Raw genomic sequence first — 18,945 nt, forward strand, 5'->3', positions numbered from 1 at the left:
TGTGTGTGTGTATTACTGTCTTTATGTTGTAAATCAATGTAAAGACAGTAATTAACCAGGTTATAAACTGATTGACAAAAGGAAAAGGGTTCAAGGAGAAAGGGAGCGAAGGAGGGAGAAAAGGAGTGATAGAATGCCTATCCGCGCTGAGATTACCCATCATCCAGTTATAATCATCAACTGCCATCGGAGGACGCACACACAGGCACGCATACACAACACACACACCAATTACCAGGGATGCCAGTGTTTTCCCTGTCTGACCTCCAGCAGGGCGAACTGGGAAAGTAGTTGAAGACTTTTTTCAGTCTGTGTTTGTGACACTGAGTATGTTTTGTGCGAGACAGAGAGAGAGAGAAAGATAGAGAGCGAGAGAACGAGAGAGACAGAGACAAAGAGAGAGCGAGAGAAAGAGAAAGGAAGAGAGGGGAGAGAGGTGGGGGGTGATTGAGTGATGGGGGGTGATTGAGTGACAGCTAAGGGTCTAACATGGTTGAAACCCAGAGCACCACAGAAAATAAAACACAGTCAGTCAGACAGACAAAGTGACAGACAGGAGTCAAATGTCAAAGGTCACCCAAATCACAGACAGGTCACAGAGTCACGTACAAGGCCCCATCTTTGTGTTTTTAACATTAAGGCTCAGGTTCCCCCATAACGTAGATAAGACCCTATTAAAGCAGACCCTGCCAGTAGCAGATTAATAGACTTCCTGTCATGGAGAAAATAAGCATATTTCAACAGATTCGTAGCTGTGTTTCTTTTTATTTCACACTGCAAACATTGTTTGGTTATGTATGTACCCAAGCTGATTGTATAGTATGAATGTGTGTGGGATGTGATTCACAACAGAGATTATAGGGGAGAAAGTTAGAGAAAGAGAGGAGGGAGAAATTGTCATGAGGAAGACAATCAAAATGAAAAATGTGTTTGTCAATGTAGGACTACCTCTCTCTCTTTCTCACTCTCTCACTCTCTCACTCTCTCACTCTCCGTTTCACACTCTCTTTGTCTCTGGTGGAAGAGTGAATCTTAGATGCAGTGTTTTATTTCCTAATTAGTTATCTGTCACATTGAGTGATCACTAAGTACCACCTGGAATCAGAATGCAACTATTAAACACCAGGTGTGTACTATGCATATGAGCTGTGTGTGTGTGTGTGTGTGTGTGTGTGTGTGTGTGTGTGTGTGTGTGTGTGTGTGTGTGTGTGTGTGTGTGTGTGTGTGTGTGTGTGTGTGTGTGTGTGTGTGTGTGTGTGTGTGTGTGTGTGTGTGTGTGTGTGTGTGTGCAAGCAGAGGTGTGTGTGTGTGTGTGTGTGTGTGTGTGTGTGTGTGTGTGTGTGTGTGTGTGTGTGTGTGTGTGTGTGTGTGTGTGTGTGTGTGTGTGTGTGTGTGTGTGTGTGTGTGTGTGTGTGTGTGTGTGTGTGTGCGTGTGGTGCGTGTGTGTGTGTGTGTGCATTGATTTGTGTGTGTGCGGGACTACGTGCGTGCATGCGTGTATGTACACTTACTGGTGCAGGGCATGGATGCAGGGTCAGTCTCAGAGCGGAAGTAGCTCTTGTCGCAGGTACAGGATGTGGAACCCTCTCTGACAGAGTAGCTGTGGAGAGGACACTTGGAGCAGGCACCGTCTGTGGCCAGGGCACGGTAGTAGCCAATCTTACAGGCTGTAAGAACACAGGCAGCGAGAGAGACAAGATCAGTCGGCATTGTACATAGAGAAACACACTCACAGATAGTACACACCCCACACACTGTGGAATGTTGCTTTCAGTCGATCATATCTACTTAACACCTCTCTCTCTCTCTCTCTCTCTCTCTCTCTTTCTATTTCTCTTGTTGGGCGATTCAACAAGCTGACTGGGGTTTCCATCTTCTATCCATTTTCTCCAGCTCTACCCATCTGTCATCATTTTCCTCCTCTGAAAGTCAGACATTTCACCAATGCCCTATGGCTGGCTATCATCAGACTAATAGAGAAGAGAGAAGTTACCACACAAGAGTTACACAAATATCACATACCTGCCCCTCCTCCCTCTCTAGAATTAAACTATGCTTTATTGGCTGGGCTGTGAGGTACATTGTAACCAAAGCCATGGGCATTCCAACATAATTAACAAACAAATGTCACCCCATTTGGCCCACACTACACTACACCTCACTACACTACACATGCCTCAAATTGTAACCTAGGTAACACTTTTCCGACTCGGGCGATGGCGCTACCCTATCCTCTTGATTGACAGCTTGATTTGAGGGCACGGCTTTCAAGGAGTTCCTCTCTACTGTACCGTTTCCATAATATCAGAGAAGTCTAGAGGGTTGTATTTCACCCAAGAGCACTGGATCAGAAGAGGAGGACAAAAGAGGGATGCTGTGAGAGGTGCGGTTCAGACAGCCAGGACACCGATTGGGCCAAATAGCCTGTCAATCACTGAGGCGGTCGGATACTTGGCAGGACCAGCAAATGGCATTGAGCCCTGCGGTGGGCTAGTAGTTTAGGAGAGGGGGAGGTGTGTGTGTGTGTGTGTGTGGGCAGAGAGGGATCGTTTTCCCGGTAGAATAAAAGTATGTAATCATCTGAGTGTTTTATACAAGGCTGAGTTTATCCATCAGTCGCACAAAGTCCCAAAAATGTATTCAACAGCATTGTAATTCCACATTCATAAATTCATGAATAAAATACGACGTGCAAGACACGTACACTTTGAATAGTGTTCAAAACAAAGTTGCTCATGCATCTACCACACTAACCTAAACTCGTGCCTTTTTACGCACACCACACACTCTCACAAGAGGAATTGAAAGAAAATACACATTCCACTGCCAGCCAAAGAAAACACACACACACACACACACAAGGATGTTCACAAACCCCAAAAAGTGAGGGAAATTCTTTACTCTGAGGCACAATAATGAAACTGGGCTCCTTTCCCTGTGTGTCTTTCTCTCCCTCCCCTGTTAGCATTAGCTAGCCACAGGATTAGCGTAGCCTCTGGTAGCCTCCAGCTCAGCTCAGCCCGGCTTGCTGCTACCTGCTGAGTCTTTATCTCCTCATCCCCTCCTAGTCAATCAGCCCCAATCCTTGCCGCTTCACCAGTTAGCGCTCAGCGCTACGGTCCTCTTTGATTCACGCCGGCAGGGGTTAGAGGAGAGGAGAGCCTCTAGTCTTCTTCTCACAGTAGAAGACAGAGTAGAGGATTAAAACGGAAGATGCTTTGTGTTATCTCTCTATCTGTTAAGGATCTTTGACAATCTTTAACGCCCAAATGTGTCACAGAGGCACGACAGGGACGGGTATTGTGTTGAGGGGTTGTGACCGTTTTGAGGGTTTTAAGAGAAACGACAGGTTTAGGAGGGGGTTTTGTCAATGTGCTATGACCAGGAAGCTGACCAGGGGAGGCGGGGGGAGGTCCAGCTGGTTTAGACTGATCACCCCTCACTGAAAGCTGGGGGGAGAGTTAATTGAGGTCCATGCTTCTGGGTCTTAGAGCCATGGCCTCTGTGAAATGAGAAAGAGAGGTTGAGAGTGGTGTGAGGAGAGATCTGATGAGTTTATTACTCGGTGATAATCAATCTGTCCTGAGGTGACCTCCACTACCAAATAGCCACCGCCTAATTCTTCAGCAGAATTATTTGCAAACCCTCAAATCCCCCTTCGCCATAGAGATGGGTTGGCATCTTTATTTGTGGTCTAAATTTTGCATCTTGGAAATAGTTTAAAAGGGGATGTCAATATGGAGAAGTGTTTATAATAGTGCCCTGCCCTGCAGAAAAGGAAAAGGTACTTGGAAGAGAGGGTGAAATCCACGTTAAGCCAGGGACTTTGCTTCCCATTAGGAGTGTGTGTGTGTGTGTGTGTGTGTGTGTGTGTGTGTGTGTGTGTGTGTGTGTGTGTGTGTGTGTGTGTGTGTGTGTGTGTGTGCGCGCACGTGCGCGTGCGTGCGCATGTGCGTGTATGTGTGTCAGACAGACCACAATGCTGGGTGGTCTGGAAGACTGAGGCTTTACTAAGGAATCTCCCTTAAGACTGCATGGATTTATCACCGCACAGACCGGCCTTGACCAACACGCACACACAGAAAAATTCATATTTTTATTGAGTCTAGCTAAGGAGCCCTCATTATATCGTCTGATTCTCCTTTAGCATTCACAAATCCTTCCCTCTGTAATAGTCTTTCTATCTTTCCATTTCCTTTTTATTTTCCTCATGTCCCTATTCCTCTCTCTCTCTCTCCCTCCCTCTTTCTCTCCTCCAACTCCTTCTCTTTCTCACCATGCCTCCTTTCAGAGCGGTAGAGTTTGTCAGGTGCCAGATCCTGGTGCTTGGAGATCAAAGGCAGACAAAGGGACTGGTGACTTACTGTTCTATTCTGGAATAGCTCAAAATGGAATCCCTTATAGACTGGGACATTCCTCCCTTCATCCCTCTGGCTTCTTTCACTCATTCAACCCTCTATTGCTTTAGTCTTTTCTTTGTCACCCTTCCTCCTCTCCTCTCTCTGTGTTGTCTATAAGCTGAAGCACATTTGGGGGTGTGGGATAAAGAGAGGGGGTTTGTAGGAGTTAATGAGTGGTTTTGTCAGGGTGGTGGGGTTTCTGTTGGTGAATTGGGCTCACCGTGTGAGACGATGAGAAAGGGGAAAATCTCTGTTCAAAACAAAACGGCCAACGCGACCATCTGCAAAAACCACACAAAAGGTGGAGATACAATGACAACTAACTACCTACACACCCACCGACTAAAAAGTACCTACACATTAGTCTTCGAATAGCCCACAACATCCTCCACAGAAGCCACCTGAAACACACCAACCCACACATCCAGCTACTAAAACTTCACCAAGTGACCCGCACGCAAACCATGGCAGATACCCACTCACCAGGCGACACAACAAAGCTTCCTATACACTTGATACATAAAGCATGAGAGAAAGAATGAAAGAACCCCTTGAATAGCCAGCCAAAACCCAAGAATGCAGCACGCAACACACACATAAACTGGGCTTGCCCAGACAGAACAATTGATTCCTTTAAACCGAAAAATAATAAAGTTCAAACTACATCGTTTCCCTCTTTCATCAAAACGCTTTGTTTGCTTTTGGTGTTGAAACTCAGTGGCTCTTGTCTCAGTCATAACAGACAGTGAGTGTTTCTCTGAAGGGGACTGAGGCATCCTCACAAAGCCTTTCATTTCACAACGAAGCGATCGGTTTTCAAACCTGAGGGCAAAGAGAGACTCTCCTTCTTTCCTCTACCTTAAAGAGCCAGCATGTTATTTTCAAACTTTCTTTCTTTTAACAGCATCCCTTTCCTTTTTTCTCCTCAGTCTCTCTCTCTGTGTGTGTGTCTTTCTCTCTCGCTGTGTGTCTCTCTCCCTCTCGCTCTCTCTGCTCCAAGGAAACAGAGTCGATATGATGCCCAGGTGGCAGCCATAAGAAACACCAAAGCATTACTAGTCTAGGGGAGTTTGGATTTATACCCCAGCTAGCCTGAATAAAACAGGTTTCAAAGTAATGGACGCACGCACGCACGCACGCACGCACGCACGCACGCACGCACACACACACACACACACACACACACACACACACACACACACACACACACACACACACACACACACACACAGTGAGAGAGAAAGTGAACCCGATAAAAAACACGTACAAATCCCAAAACCTGAGCCTCTGTCATTTAGCTGGGGCTAACTAAGCGCTAACCATTAGCATCTGTTATTAAAACAGCAGGAGAGTGGAACAGGTTAAGTCATTAATTTAGTCTGTGGGGTTATTAATTACCCCCGGCCCTGATGGTGACACACAGCCACACGGCCACCAAAACCTATCATTGTGATGGATGAGAGACACACAGCCACCGAAACCGACCACAATGATTGATGATAGACACTCGCCACGTGTCTTAATCCTGACCTGTATGGTGGGAAAAGAAGCTATCAGGGCTAACAATAGCAGCGAAGCTAACAGGGCTAACAATTCAAATATCAAGGTTGATATTCATATTAGCCCTAGTTAAGGTCCAATCATAAACAAAAATCCTAACAACAATAAAGGTTAGCCACGCTAACCATTGTTATGAGAGCTAACGTAGCTAATATATAAAAATGATGCCAGACCAGTGCCGCTCGGTTGCTTGGTTGTCTGTCTGAGGCAGATGATTTCCAACAGAAGCTATCCATCAACCAGGAGCCACCCAGGAGCTGCTCTAATTAAAATGTCTCTACCTGACACCACTATGAACACATGTCAAAACCTGAGGCCAACACACCAAAAGGGGAACCTGAGATAAAAATTAAGTATAGTTGACTTTAAAGAGAAATTGCTTCCATAACATTTTTACAAGTGCTTAAACAAGCAACATGTAATATTTTAGACCACTACCATACTCCAAACGTAACTGTTTAAGTACATAGGACAAATCCTTTTTAAAAGCTAATTCCTGTTTTCATCCATGTTGCAAACACTTGCTAGCATCATGATGCCTACTATTGTTCTTATTTGGATTGCATAACTTTAATATTGAAATATTGTTCTCAGACTTCCTGCAGGTCCAGGTCTCTGCGTTCTTTATGACACGTAGTTCCCACTTCCCCCCTCTCCACCACGACCACTCCACCCTGTTCTCTCTTTGTTGGACCACAGAGTACAGGAGCCTGTTAGCACAATGACAATATCAGAGAAATCTACTGTATTACACCCAGAACACCCAGTGGTCAAGTCCACACCTCAAGAATGGACACATGGTGTGGAAGGAGACTTCTGGGAAAGAGAGAGAGAGAGAGAGAGAGAGAGAGAGAGAGAACAGCGAAAGATTGATACAGAGTGAGACAGAGAGAAAGAAAGAGAAATTGGGCACGACAGAGACAGAGAGAGACAAAGAAAGACAGAGGGAGAGAAACAGAGAGACGGGAAAGAGACAGAAAGGGGGTGAGAGAGAGAGAGAGTGGCAGGGGGTTTAAACAGATCCACCTTTGTGTGTGGTTAAACACTGCTTAACTTGGCCCTATTGGGTGGAGGGCTGCTCAGATTCCACTCTTGTGCCCATGCCAGGTTCTGAGGGTGGCACCACCTAAACCGGGCACAGCGCCAGAACACTACAGACCTTTTGAGAACAAGGATTCACACGGCAGGTGGGTAATGAATAACAATGCCTACACACACACACACACACACACATTCATACCAACACACACTCTTGCATATTGTATATGCACAACTGCACGTACACTCAAGCACGCTAAAGTCTCTCATACACATGTATACTGCACATACATGCTGTTTCAAAATCTTCCATGCACAAAAACACACAGCAGGCTTTGAGGGATCATTCTAGCAGGGGACAGTGATGTATCAGGAATCAGTAGAAGGTAAACAAACTGAGTCAGGCTGTGGTCTATGCTACATTCCCCACAGTCCTCAAGGGAGAAAGGCTCAATAAGGCTGAGGTGGTGGTGAGGAGATAGGAGGGGAGTATCTGGCATGCTTTCCTGACATTGTTTACAATGAAAGAGTTGCATTTGTATTCAATTATAGTTAGAAATAACAATGTGGAGGGGGGAGAAATAACAATGTGGGGGGTTAACAGTGTGGAGGGGGGAGAAATAGCAATGTGGGGGGTTAACAGTGTGGAGGGGGGAGAAATAACAATGTGGGGGGTTAACAGTGTGGAGGGGGGAGAAATAACAATGTGGGGGGTTAACAGTGTGGAGGGGGAGAAATAACAATGTGGTGGGTTAACAGTGTAGAGGGGGAGAAGTAACAATGTGGGGGGTTAACAGTGTGGAGGGGGAGAAATAACAATGTGGAGGGGGGGGGGGAATAACAGTGTAGAGGGGGGAGAAATAACAATGTGGGGGGTTAACAGTGTGGAGGGGGGAGAAATAACAATGTGGGGGGTTAACAGTGTGGAGGGGGGAGAAATAACAATGTGGGGGGTTAACAGTGTGGAGGGGGGAGAAATAACAATGTGGGGGGTTAACAGTGTGGAGGGGGGAGAAATAACAATGTGGGGGGTTAACAGTGTGGAGGGGGGAGAAGTAACAATGTGGGGGGTTAACAGTGTGGAGGGGGGAGAAATAACAATGTGGAGGGTTAACAGTGTGGAGGGGGGAGAAATAACAGTGTGGAGGGGGGGGGAATAACAGTGTGGAGGGGGGGAAATAACAGTGTGGAGGGGGGGGGGGAATAACAGTGTGGAGGGGGGAAAATAACAGTGTGGAGGGGGGGAGAAATAACAGTGTGGAGGGGGGAGAAATAACAGTGTGGAGGGGGGGGGATAACAGTGTGGAGGGGGGGAAATAACAGTGTGGAGGGGGGGAGAATAACAATGTGGGGGGTTAACAGTGTGGAGGGGGGAGAAATAACAATGTGGGGGGTTAACAGTGTGGAGGGGGGAGAAGTAACAATGTGGGGGGTTAACAGTGTGGAGGGGGGAGAAATAACAGTGTGGAGGGGGGGGGGATAACAGTGTGAAGGGGGGGAAATAACAGTGTGGAGGGGGGGAAAAATAACAGTATGGACTGGGGGGGATAAATAATAGTGTGGAGGGGGAGGGAGAAATAACAGTATGGACTGGGCGGGATAAATAACAGTGTGGAGGGGGGGAGGAATAACAGTATGGACTGGGGGGTAAATAACAGTGTGGAGGGGGGGAGAAATAACAGCATGGACTGGGGGGGGATAAATAACAGTGTGGGGGGGAATAAAAGTGTGGAGGAGGGAGGAGAAATAACAGTGTGGGGGGGATAACAGTTTGAAGGGGGGATAATTGTGTGGAGGGGGGTATGCTAATGTTGTTGTGGTAAGGGACGTTCACCCCACACCCAGATCAACAATTGGCTGGTTTGGTTACTATCCTGTACTGTATAATTAACAAGAATGGGAAAGGAAATGGAGGATGTAAAAGGAGAAAAACAACACACACACACACAAACACACACACACACAAACACACACATACACAAACACACACACACACACACACAAATACACACATACACATACACAAACACACACACACACATACACAAACACACACATACACACACACACACATACACACACACACACAAACACACACATACACAAACACACACATACACACACACAAACCCACACATACACAAACACACACACACACACACACACACATACACACATACACACATACACACACACACCAAATGTGCGCACATACTCACATACAGACTCATACATACACACTGTCCCTCTCTCCCCTTACCTTTCCTTGGCCTCTATTTCTTACATCTCTCAGAGAAAATGACAATTTTCGTGGTATTGCTTTGTGCACTGACTTTACTGAACTCTGGAGAAAACGAACATTGTCGCTGGGTGAGTACATCTGACAATGTGCTCTCCCGTCCATTCGACATTTTGTCTGCGGGAACTCGTTCTTTTTCACTCGGTCCCATCGTCCAAGTGCCGATGCATTTGTGGCATGATGTGAACAGTATGAATTTGTGTCACTACCAAAGTCTAATGGTTTTAAATGACTGTTTTGTATTGTCTGAAACATCACTTGTAGAATTCGCTTGCAGTAGGTCTCTTAAAAAAGAGAGGCCGTGCAGGGTTATTTAACAGAGGTGCCTAGTTATTCTTCTGTTGTTGATATCAGGTAACGTGCAACCTAACCCTGGCCCTGATATGCAATGTCTCCAAACCCCCTCTGATTTTAAATCAATCTGGTTTTGGTATTTTTCATTTAAATGTACGCAGCCTGTTGTCAAAAAATTGATGGGGTGAGGATTTGGGCAAAATCAACTGATGCTGATGAAATTGTGTCTTCTGAAACCTGGCTCAGCAAGTCTGTTCTTGATAAGGATATTTGTATAAATGGCTACAATGTGTATCGCACTGATTGGGTTAAGAAAGGTGGGGGTGTGGCTATATATGTAAAAACTAAATCCCCTGTAAGTGTGGCAAAGTCTGAAACTATTTGTAAACAGTCAGAATTTCTTGCTTTGAATCTTGAGGTTTCAAAGGGCCTTTCTATAACTGTGATTGGCTGTTATAGACCCCCCTCTGCTCTCTGTATCTGTGATTGGCTGTTATAGACCCCCTCGGCTCTCTGTGATGCATTTTGTTCTCTGATGAACCTTATGTCTAAACCTTTTTACAGTGAAATTATCTTGATTGGTGATTTCAACTGGTGTTGGTTAAACTTCTTATGGCTGCAAGGCAAAGTGTTGAGTAGCCAGTGAAATTGTGCCCATTTCAAACGGCCTCCTACTCAAATCTTGCTCGTACAATATGGATATTATTATTCCTTTTGGATAGAAAACACTCTCTAGTTTCTAAAACAGTTGGAATTATTTCTCTGAGTGAAACAGAAGTCCTTCTGCAGCACTTTTCCTGACCAGGAAGTGAAATGTCAGAAATCAATGCTCTTTTCAACTTGATGCCTATACATGGTCTTGACACTTAGGAGTCTACTTACACTCCATACGCCTTCCTATTGGTGTAAAGAGGATGTGAGAGAATAAATTTTGTGCTCATCTTGGTCTGTGGTGGAAAAAAAACTATTTCTTTGACGTGACCGTCCACTTCGGTACTCTGAAGGAAGTGGGATTGACTTCTGTTTTGCTGCCGTAACGGACGACTAACATCTCCGGCTCGAATTTTTTTTGATACATGTGACCATATCATCGTAATGTATGTTTTTTCAATATAGTTTAATCAGATTACTGAAATTTTTTCGGGAGTTTTGCTGTGTTCCGTCCTCTGACTGTGTTTACGTTGGAGAAATTTGTGCCACTCGGCTAGTGCCAATGCTAATTGAAGAGGGAAATTTGCCATTCTGAATCCAAACAACGACTCATCTGGACAGAGGACACCTTGTTCAACATTCTGATGAAAGATCAGCAAAAGTAAGACCCATTTTATGATGTTATTTCATATATCTGTCGTGCATGTGAACTGGCCGTGGGCGCCCAATTGTTTCTGTCTATTGTGGCTACGCTAATATAGCGATACATTTTGTTTTCGCTGTAAAACATTTAATAAATCGGAAATATTGTTTGGAATCACAAGGTGCCTGTCTTTCAATTGCTGCAGACTATGTATTTTTCAGAAATGTTTTATGATGAGTAATTAGCTATTTGACGTTGGTGTCTGTAAATATTATGGCTGCTTTCGGTGCAATTTCTGATTGTAGCTGAAATGTAAACTATGGTTTATACATGAAATATGCAAATTTTTCGAACAAAACATATGCTATACAATAAATATGTTATCGGACTGTCATCTGATGAATTTGTTTCTTGGTTAGTGGCTATTTATATCTTTATTTGGTCGAATTTGTGATAGCACCTGATGGAGTAAGAAACTGATGGAGTTAGAAAAGTGGTGTCTTTTGCTAACGTGGTTAGCTAATAGATTTACATATTTTGTCTTCCCTGTAAAACATTTTAAAAATCGGACATGTTGGCTTGATTCACAAGAAGTGTATCTTTCATCTGGTGTCTTGGACTTGTTAATGTGTGAAAGTTAAATATTTAAAAAAATATATCTTTCGAATTTCGCGCCCTGCACTTTAAGCTGGATGTTGTCATAAGTGTACCGGTGTCGGGCTGCCCCCCTAACAGGTTAAAACCTGTTATGGCTGCACGCTGAATATTGAAAAAACTGGAAAATGTGTGCACATTTTCAAACGGCCTCCTAAGAAACTTTTTATTTTCCAATATGCATATATTTACTACTGTTGGATAGATAACAGTCTGTAGTTTCTAAAAAGGTTTGAATTGTTTCTCTAAGTCGAACAGAAATATTTTTACAGCCATTTTCCCAGCCGAATTGAGTTTCCCAAAATGCGATGTGTCTCTTTAAGACCTTCTCTATAAAAGGCCATTTGACTTGGGACCATATAAACACGTCAGAGGCGTTCTTCAGACTGTAATGCGGAAGTGAGAATTGAAAGGGGTCGAATATCTCGTCCCTGGACTGAATAACACAACTTCTTGTGAGACCTGCGCAGTTAAAATAAAAATCCGGGCGCGAAGGATAATTTGATCTCGGCTTCTGGAACAAGGTAGATAACGTTGAATATGATGCCTGACTACGATATTATTTGCTACATGTCACAAAATCATCCTAAAGTATGTTTTTTCAATATACTTTAATTATATTATTGCAATTTATTCTGGACTTTAGATGTGAAACGACGGAAGAATTTTTTGAAGAAACGCTTTCTGGCGCAGCAATGCTACCGTGCTAGCTAACCAAAGAGGGAAATCATTCGTTCTGGAACCCAACTAAAGACTCTACTGGACATTGGACCCCGTTACAACATTCTGATGGAGTACCAAGAAAGATAAGACCCAATTTGGGATGCTTTTTCATATATATGTCGAACTGTTGAATGCTAACTCTGCTAACTATGCTAGGCTAGCGCTTGACTAGAATCAATGCTGCCTTATGCTAGCTTATGATGTTAGCTAATATAACGATATATTGTGTTTTCGCTGTAAAACACTTCAAAAATCGGAAATGTTGTCTGTATTCACAAGATATCTGTCTTTCATTAGTTATCCACCATATGTTTTTCTGAAATGTTTTATGAGGTGTAATTAGTAGCCGACGTTGGTGTATGTATTTTCTCTGGCTACTCCCGGCTGGATTCAGACTGTAGCTATGTATTAGCATTTTTGGGTAGCATCAATGTAAAACTGATTTATAGCTAAAATATGCACTTTTTATGAACAAAACATAGATTTATTGTGTAACATGTTATATGACTGTCATCTGAGGTCGTTTTTTCTGGGCTCTTTAGGTTGGTTTTAGTTTATTTCGGTTGGTTGTGCATGCTACTTCAATCATAATTCATACTTCATAATCATAATTCATACGTGTCTGTCCACTTTTGTATTTGGTGGTGAGCTAACATAAATATATGTGGTGTTTTCTCTGTAAAACATTTAAAAAATCGGACATGTTGGCTGGATTGACAAGATGTTTATCTTTCAAATGCTGTATTGGACTTGTTAATGTGTAAAAGTTAAATATTTTTAAAAAATAGATTTTGAATTTCGCGCTCTGCAGGGGTGTCATTTTCGGTCCGAGGTCGGGCTTGCACCCCAAACAGGTTAAAGCCGGTGTCTGATGATTTAAAAATGTATTGTAATTCTATGAATCTTACCCAGTTGATTAACTTCTACTTCCTCCCAATCCCGGGTCCGGGAGCACCCCCATCAGTAAAAAAGCTGACTAGCATAGCCTAGCATAGCGTCACAAGTAAATACTAGCATCTAAATATCATTAAATCACAAGTCCAAGACACCAGATGAAAGATACACATCTTGTGAATCCAGCCATCATGTTCTGATTTTTTAAATGTTTTACAGGGAAGACACAATATGTAAATCTATTAGCTAACCACGTTAGCAAAAGACACCACTTTTTTTACTCCGCCATTTTTTTCCTGCATAGGTAGCTATCACAAATTCGACCAAATAAAGATATAAATAGCCACTAACCAAGAAACACTTTCATCTGATGACAGTCTGATAACATATGCTATACAATAAATATGTTTTGTTAGAAAAATGTGCATATTTCAGGTTTAAATCCGAGTTTACCATTGCAGCCACCATCACAACTCTCACCAAAGCAACTAGAATAACTACAGAGACCATCGTGTATTACCTAATTACTCATCATAAAACATTTCTTAAAAATACACAGCGTACAGCAAATGAAAGACAAACATCTTGTGAATCCAGCCAATATTTGTCACTTTCCTGACCTATTTCTGTTAGTTTGTTGTATGTGTTAGTTGGTCAGGACGTGAGTTTGGGTGGGCATTCTATGTTTTCTGTTTCTATGTTGGTTTAAGGGTTGCCTGGTATGGCTCTTAATTAGAGGCAGGTGTTTGGCGTTCCTCTAATTGAGAGTCATATTTAGGTAGGTTGTTTCACAGTGTTCGTTGTGGGTGGTTGTCTCCTGTGTCAGTGTTTGTCGCACCATACGGGACTGTTCGGTTTGTTTTTGTACATCGTCATTTTGTGTAGTCTATTTTCCCTGTTCGTGCGTTCTTCGTGTTTTATGTAAGTTCCATGTCCAGGTCTGTCTATTCCGTTTTGTTATTTTGTTAATCATTCAAGTGTATTTCGTTTCGTGTTTTTTCCGTCTTGTTAATTAAAATTATGTATTCACAACCCGCTGCGCCTTGGTCGAATCACTACTCCTCCTTTTCGGTTGAAGAGGAGGAGGACTACCGTTACAATATTTCTGATTTTCTAAGTGTTTTACAGCGAAAACACAATATAGCATTATATTAGCATACCACAATAGCCAGAAACACACGCCATTTACCAGCAGCAAAGGTTAGCGATCGTAACAAACAGGCAAAAGATATATAATTTTTGACTAACCTTCATAAACTTCTTCAGATGACAGTCCTGTAACATCCTATTACACAATGCATATAGGGTTTGTTCGAAAATGTGCATATTTAGCGGCACAAATCGTGGTTATACAATGTGATTAGTGGCCAAACTTCAAGCAATCTGTCCGGCGCCATCTTGGAGAGGCACCTATTCTAATCGATAAGTAATCATAAAGTTGACGAAAAAAAATACAGGTTGGACAGCAAATGAAAGATACATTAGTTCATAATGCAACCGCTGTGTTAGATTTTTAAAATTAACGTTACTACGCATACAGCGTGCGCTAAAGCGAGACCGCACCGAAATTCATGGCGGAATTATAATTTGACATTTGTCAACATAAATACGAATTAACAGCATAAAGACTGCTTACTATTTGCTGAGCTTCCATCAGAATCTTGGGCAAGGTGTCCTTTCTCCAGAACAATCGTCTTTTGGTTGAAAGATGTCCTCTTCTCCTGTAGAAATAGCAGCTAACGCTAGCCATCCACCGGAGAGGTGTCCAACTCGCGATAGCGCAAGACAAAGAAATTCCAGAAAATCGCAATAAACTGATATAAACTGCTATAAGTCGGTTTAAATTAACTACCTCATGAAGTTTTTAAGACAAAAATCAAATTAAATCAGAGACGGAGATATAGAACTGCTAAAACGAAAGCTTTTCAGGACGCCATTGTGATGTCCCTCTTGCGCCAGGCGCCCCGTTGAAAAGAACGGTACTTCCGCTCCATGAGCTTTTAGTGCCCCAGATGGTGCAATCCACTCCATTCAAATTCTCACCGCTTACTGACATCTATAGGAAGGCGTATGCAGTGCATGTAGCCCCATAGCTTACATGGGGACTTATAAACTGACCCTAGAACAGGGACCTCGATTTCAGAAATCTCACTTCCTGACAGGAAGTGTGCTGCAGAATGAGTTCTGTTTCACTCAGAGAAATAATTCAAACGGTTTTAGAAACTAGAGAGTGTTTTCTATCCAATAGTAATAATAATATGCATATTGTACGGGCAAGAATTGAGTAAGAGGCAGTTTAATTTGGGAACGAATTTTTACAAAGTCGAAATGGTGCCCCCCTATTGACAAAAGGTTTTAACTCACCCACTCGTCCAAATCTCAAATGTCCAGAGAAATCTACCGTGATTGATTTGATATTGACAAATGTTCCACATAAATATTCTACGGTTGGTGTTTTTTGTAATGATTTAACCTGTTGGGGATGGGGGCGCTGTTTAGACTATTTATGCTAATGTGGCTAATTTTTTAAACGGCTTCCCACAAAATCCTTGATCGTACAATATGCATATTATTATTATTATTGGATAGAAAACAGTCTATAGTTTCTATAGGAGTTGAAATTTTGTCTCTAAGTGGAACAGAGCCCATTCTACAGCAATTTCCCTGACATGGAGTCAGATTTGAGAAACGTTGGCCACTTTTCTGAAGTCATTTAAACGGGCACTGTCGTTGCTATGACTATACGGACACTTCTTACGTCTTCCCCTGGATGCCTTTACGTGATGACGATTCCAACGGGCTCGATTGCTCGTTCACAGGCCCTACAAATGAAAAAAACCTTTAGCTAGCAAGTCTTTTCTTGCTGCGTAACGCGCGTGGAAGACACCGACCCTCTCCTGTTCCAAGCCTTAGTTTAGCCTTTTATATTTCTCCGGTCATCTTTTCACTCGTTATAGGAGTTACAAACATCACAAAGTAGTTAATTTAAAGCGTTTTATAGCAATTTATATCCGTTTAGTGCGATTTTGGGACATTTATTTTTGCAACGATGTGAAAAGTTGGGTACGCTTTTCAGTTCATCCCGAACGTAGTTGACATTTCCACATGGCAAGAGGACAGCTTTCCACCAAAAGACGATTTCTCCCAAGAAAGGATCCTTTGCCCAAGATACTGATGGAAGAACAGCTCAAGGTAGGACATTTTTATTATGATAAATCGTGTTTCTGTCGAAACATTTTAGTGGCTTAGGACGCCATGTTTTTTGACGTAGCTTCGCTTGGCGCAAACTGTATTGAAAAGTAAGGATAAATTAAAAAATGTAATAACGCAATTGTATTAAGAATTAAATTGTCTATCAATCCCTGTCCACCCTATATTTTTTAGTCACGTTTATGAGTATTTATGTATAAGAGTAGATCACTGTCTAAATGGCGCAAGGACGTTTTCTTTACCAGCTTGTCTACATTTCACATTGTCTAACCATGATTTTGGTGGCTAAATATAAACATTTTCGATCAAACTGTATATGCATGTTGTAATGTGATGTTACAGGAGTGTCATCGGAAGAATTCTGAGAAGGTTAGTGAAAAAATTAATATCTTTTGGCGATGTTGACTTTTATCGCTCACTTTGGCTAGAATCAATGCTGGGCTGCTAATTGCTATGTGCTAAGCTAATATAACGATTTATTGTGTTTTCGCTGTAAGACACTTAGAAAATCTGAAATATTGTCTGTATTCACAGGATCTGTGTCTTTCGATTCGTGTATGCTGTGTATTTTTACGAAATGTTTGATGATTAGTAGTTAGGTAAACACGTTGCTCATTGTAATTATTCTAGTCCATTTGTGATGGTGGGTGCAATTGTAAACTATGCCATATACCTGAAATATGCACTTTTTTCTAACAAAACCTATCCCATACCATAAATATGTTATCAGACTGTCATCTAATGAGTTTTTTTGTTGGTTAGGGGCTATAAATATCTTAGTTTAGCCGAATTGGTGATGGCTACTGGTGTTGGTGGACAAATAAAAGATGGTGGATTATGCTAATGTGTTTTTAGGTAATAGATGTACATCTTTACATATTGTGTCTTCCCTGTAAAACATTTTAAAAATCGGAAATGTTGACTGGATTCATAAGATCTGTGTCTTTCATTAGCTGTATTGGACTTTAATGTGTGAAAGTTAAATATTTAAAAAAAATATTTTTTTTGAATTTCGCGGCACTGGTTTTTCAGTGGGGGGGGGGGGGGGGGGTGCCGCTAGCGCCACGCTGATCCTAGACAGGTTAAGTGACCATTGTGCTGTTGTTGCTGTTAGAAATACTAAGGTTCCTAAGACAAACCCACGTTTTATTCGTAAGAGAAATTTGAAGTGTTTTAATGAGCAGGCTTTCTTTCATGATTTGTTTTATTTTGATTGGAGCAAGATTGAGCTTATTCCTGATGTGGAAACTGCCTGGAAATTCTTTCATGATGTTTTTTTCCAAATAGTAAACAAACATGCTCCATTCCGCAGGTTCAGGGTTAAAGGGCAGGATAATCCATGGTTTTCTTCTGAGCTGTCTTGTATTATTCATGACCATAATCTAGCCTGGGCTAAAGCAAGGAAATCATGTTCTGATGCTGATTGGCTTCTTTTTAGGCAGTTACGTCTTTTCTTCTCAGGAAGGCCAAGTCTGAATATTTTATGTCTGTTACCACTAATAGCCTGAGTGACCCTAGAAAGTTTTGGAAGGCTATTAAGTCTATGTCTGGAAACAGTAATGTTAATGAATTACCGTCATGTGTTTTGGAGGACTTTGTTGCTGTATATGGCAAAACTGAAATGCTGAATTGTTTCAATGAGCACTTTGAATCATCTGGTAGGGTGTTTGATTCAGTGTGCTCTGTCTCTGTACAACCCTATGTGGATGAACCAGCGATATCTGGTCAAACTTTTTGCTTTTTGGCATTCTCAGTGCAGGAGGTACATAAAGACCTGAAATCCTTCGATCAGAGAAAGCCTGCAGGTCCTGATCTTTTGGATCCCTGCTTTTTAAATCTGGCAGCTGATTTCATAGCTGAACCACTTACATATATGTTCAATCTAACCCTGGAATGTAATGAAATTCCAAAGATCTGGAAATCAGCATTTGTCCTACCACGTTTAAAAGGGGGGGGGGGATCCAACTCTTTTAAATAATTATAGGCCAATCTCAAAGCTGTCACCCCTGGTGAAAATACTTAAAACACTTGAGAGTGAACAGCTAAAATAGTTTTTATATACTAACTTTATTTGATCAATGTACCAATCGGGCTTCAGGAAGAAGCATAGAACAAGTACAGCAGCCATGAAGGTTTTAAATTATATCACTGAAGCCCTTGACAAAAAACAGCACTGTGTCTCACTTTTTTTGGATGTCTCTAAGGTGTTTGATACAGATGATCATGCTATACTGAGGCAGAGATTGTCATGTGTAGGTCTTTTGTGGCATACAGTTGCATGGTTTGCTAACTATCTGTCTGATAGAACTCAGTGCGCTCAATTTGATGGGCTCATGTCTGTTAAATTGTCTGTCTGCAACGGTGTACCCCAGGGATCTCTACTTGGTCCCCTCTTCTTCACTATTTATATAATTTAGACAAAAATGTGCAAAATGCACACTTATGCGCGATGATACTGTTATTTATTACAGTGCCTTGTCTCTCACAAAAGCTTTCCAGAACTTGCAAACTGCTTTTTATACTGTTCAACATACCTTGGGTCAATTGAAGCTTATCCTCAATACTGACAAGTTTAACTA

At 42.2% G+C, this 18,945-nt stretch overlaps 1 protein-coding gene across 2 annotated transcripts in view; it reads right to left on the minus strand.

Annotated features, from left to right (window-relative positions):
- Positions 1–18,945, minus strand: part of LOC129822333 (ephrin type-A receptor 4-like) — a 90,420-nt gene that overhangs the window by 40,477 nt on the left and 30,998 nt on the right. For both annotated transcript variants that reach the window (XM_055880543.1, XM_055880542.1), the window contains exon 4: positions 1,512–1,667. In XM_055880543.1, coding sequence (XP_055736518.1) covers positions 1,512–1,667 — 156 coding nt within the window. The remainder of the gene's footprint in view (positions 1–1,511; positions 1,668–18,945) is intronic.

Source organism: Salvelinus fontinalis, chromosome 24 (assembly GCF_029448725.1).
Source record: "Salvelinus fontinalis isolate EN_2023a chromosome 24, ASM2944872v1, whole genome shotgun sequence".
Classification (NCBI taxonomy): Eukaryota; Metazoa; Chordata; class Actinopteri; order Salmoniformes; family Salmonidae; genus Salvelinus; species Salvelinus fontinalis.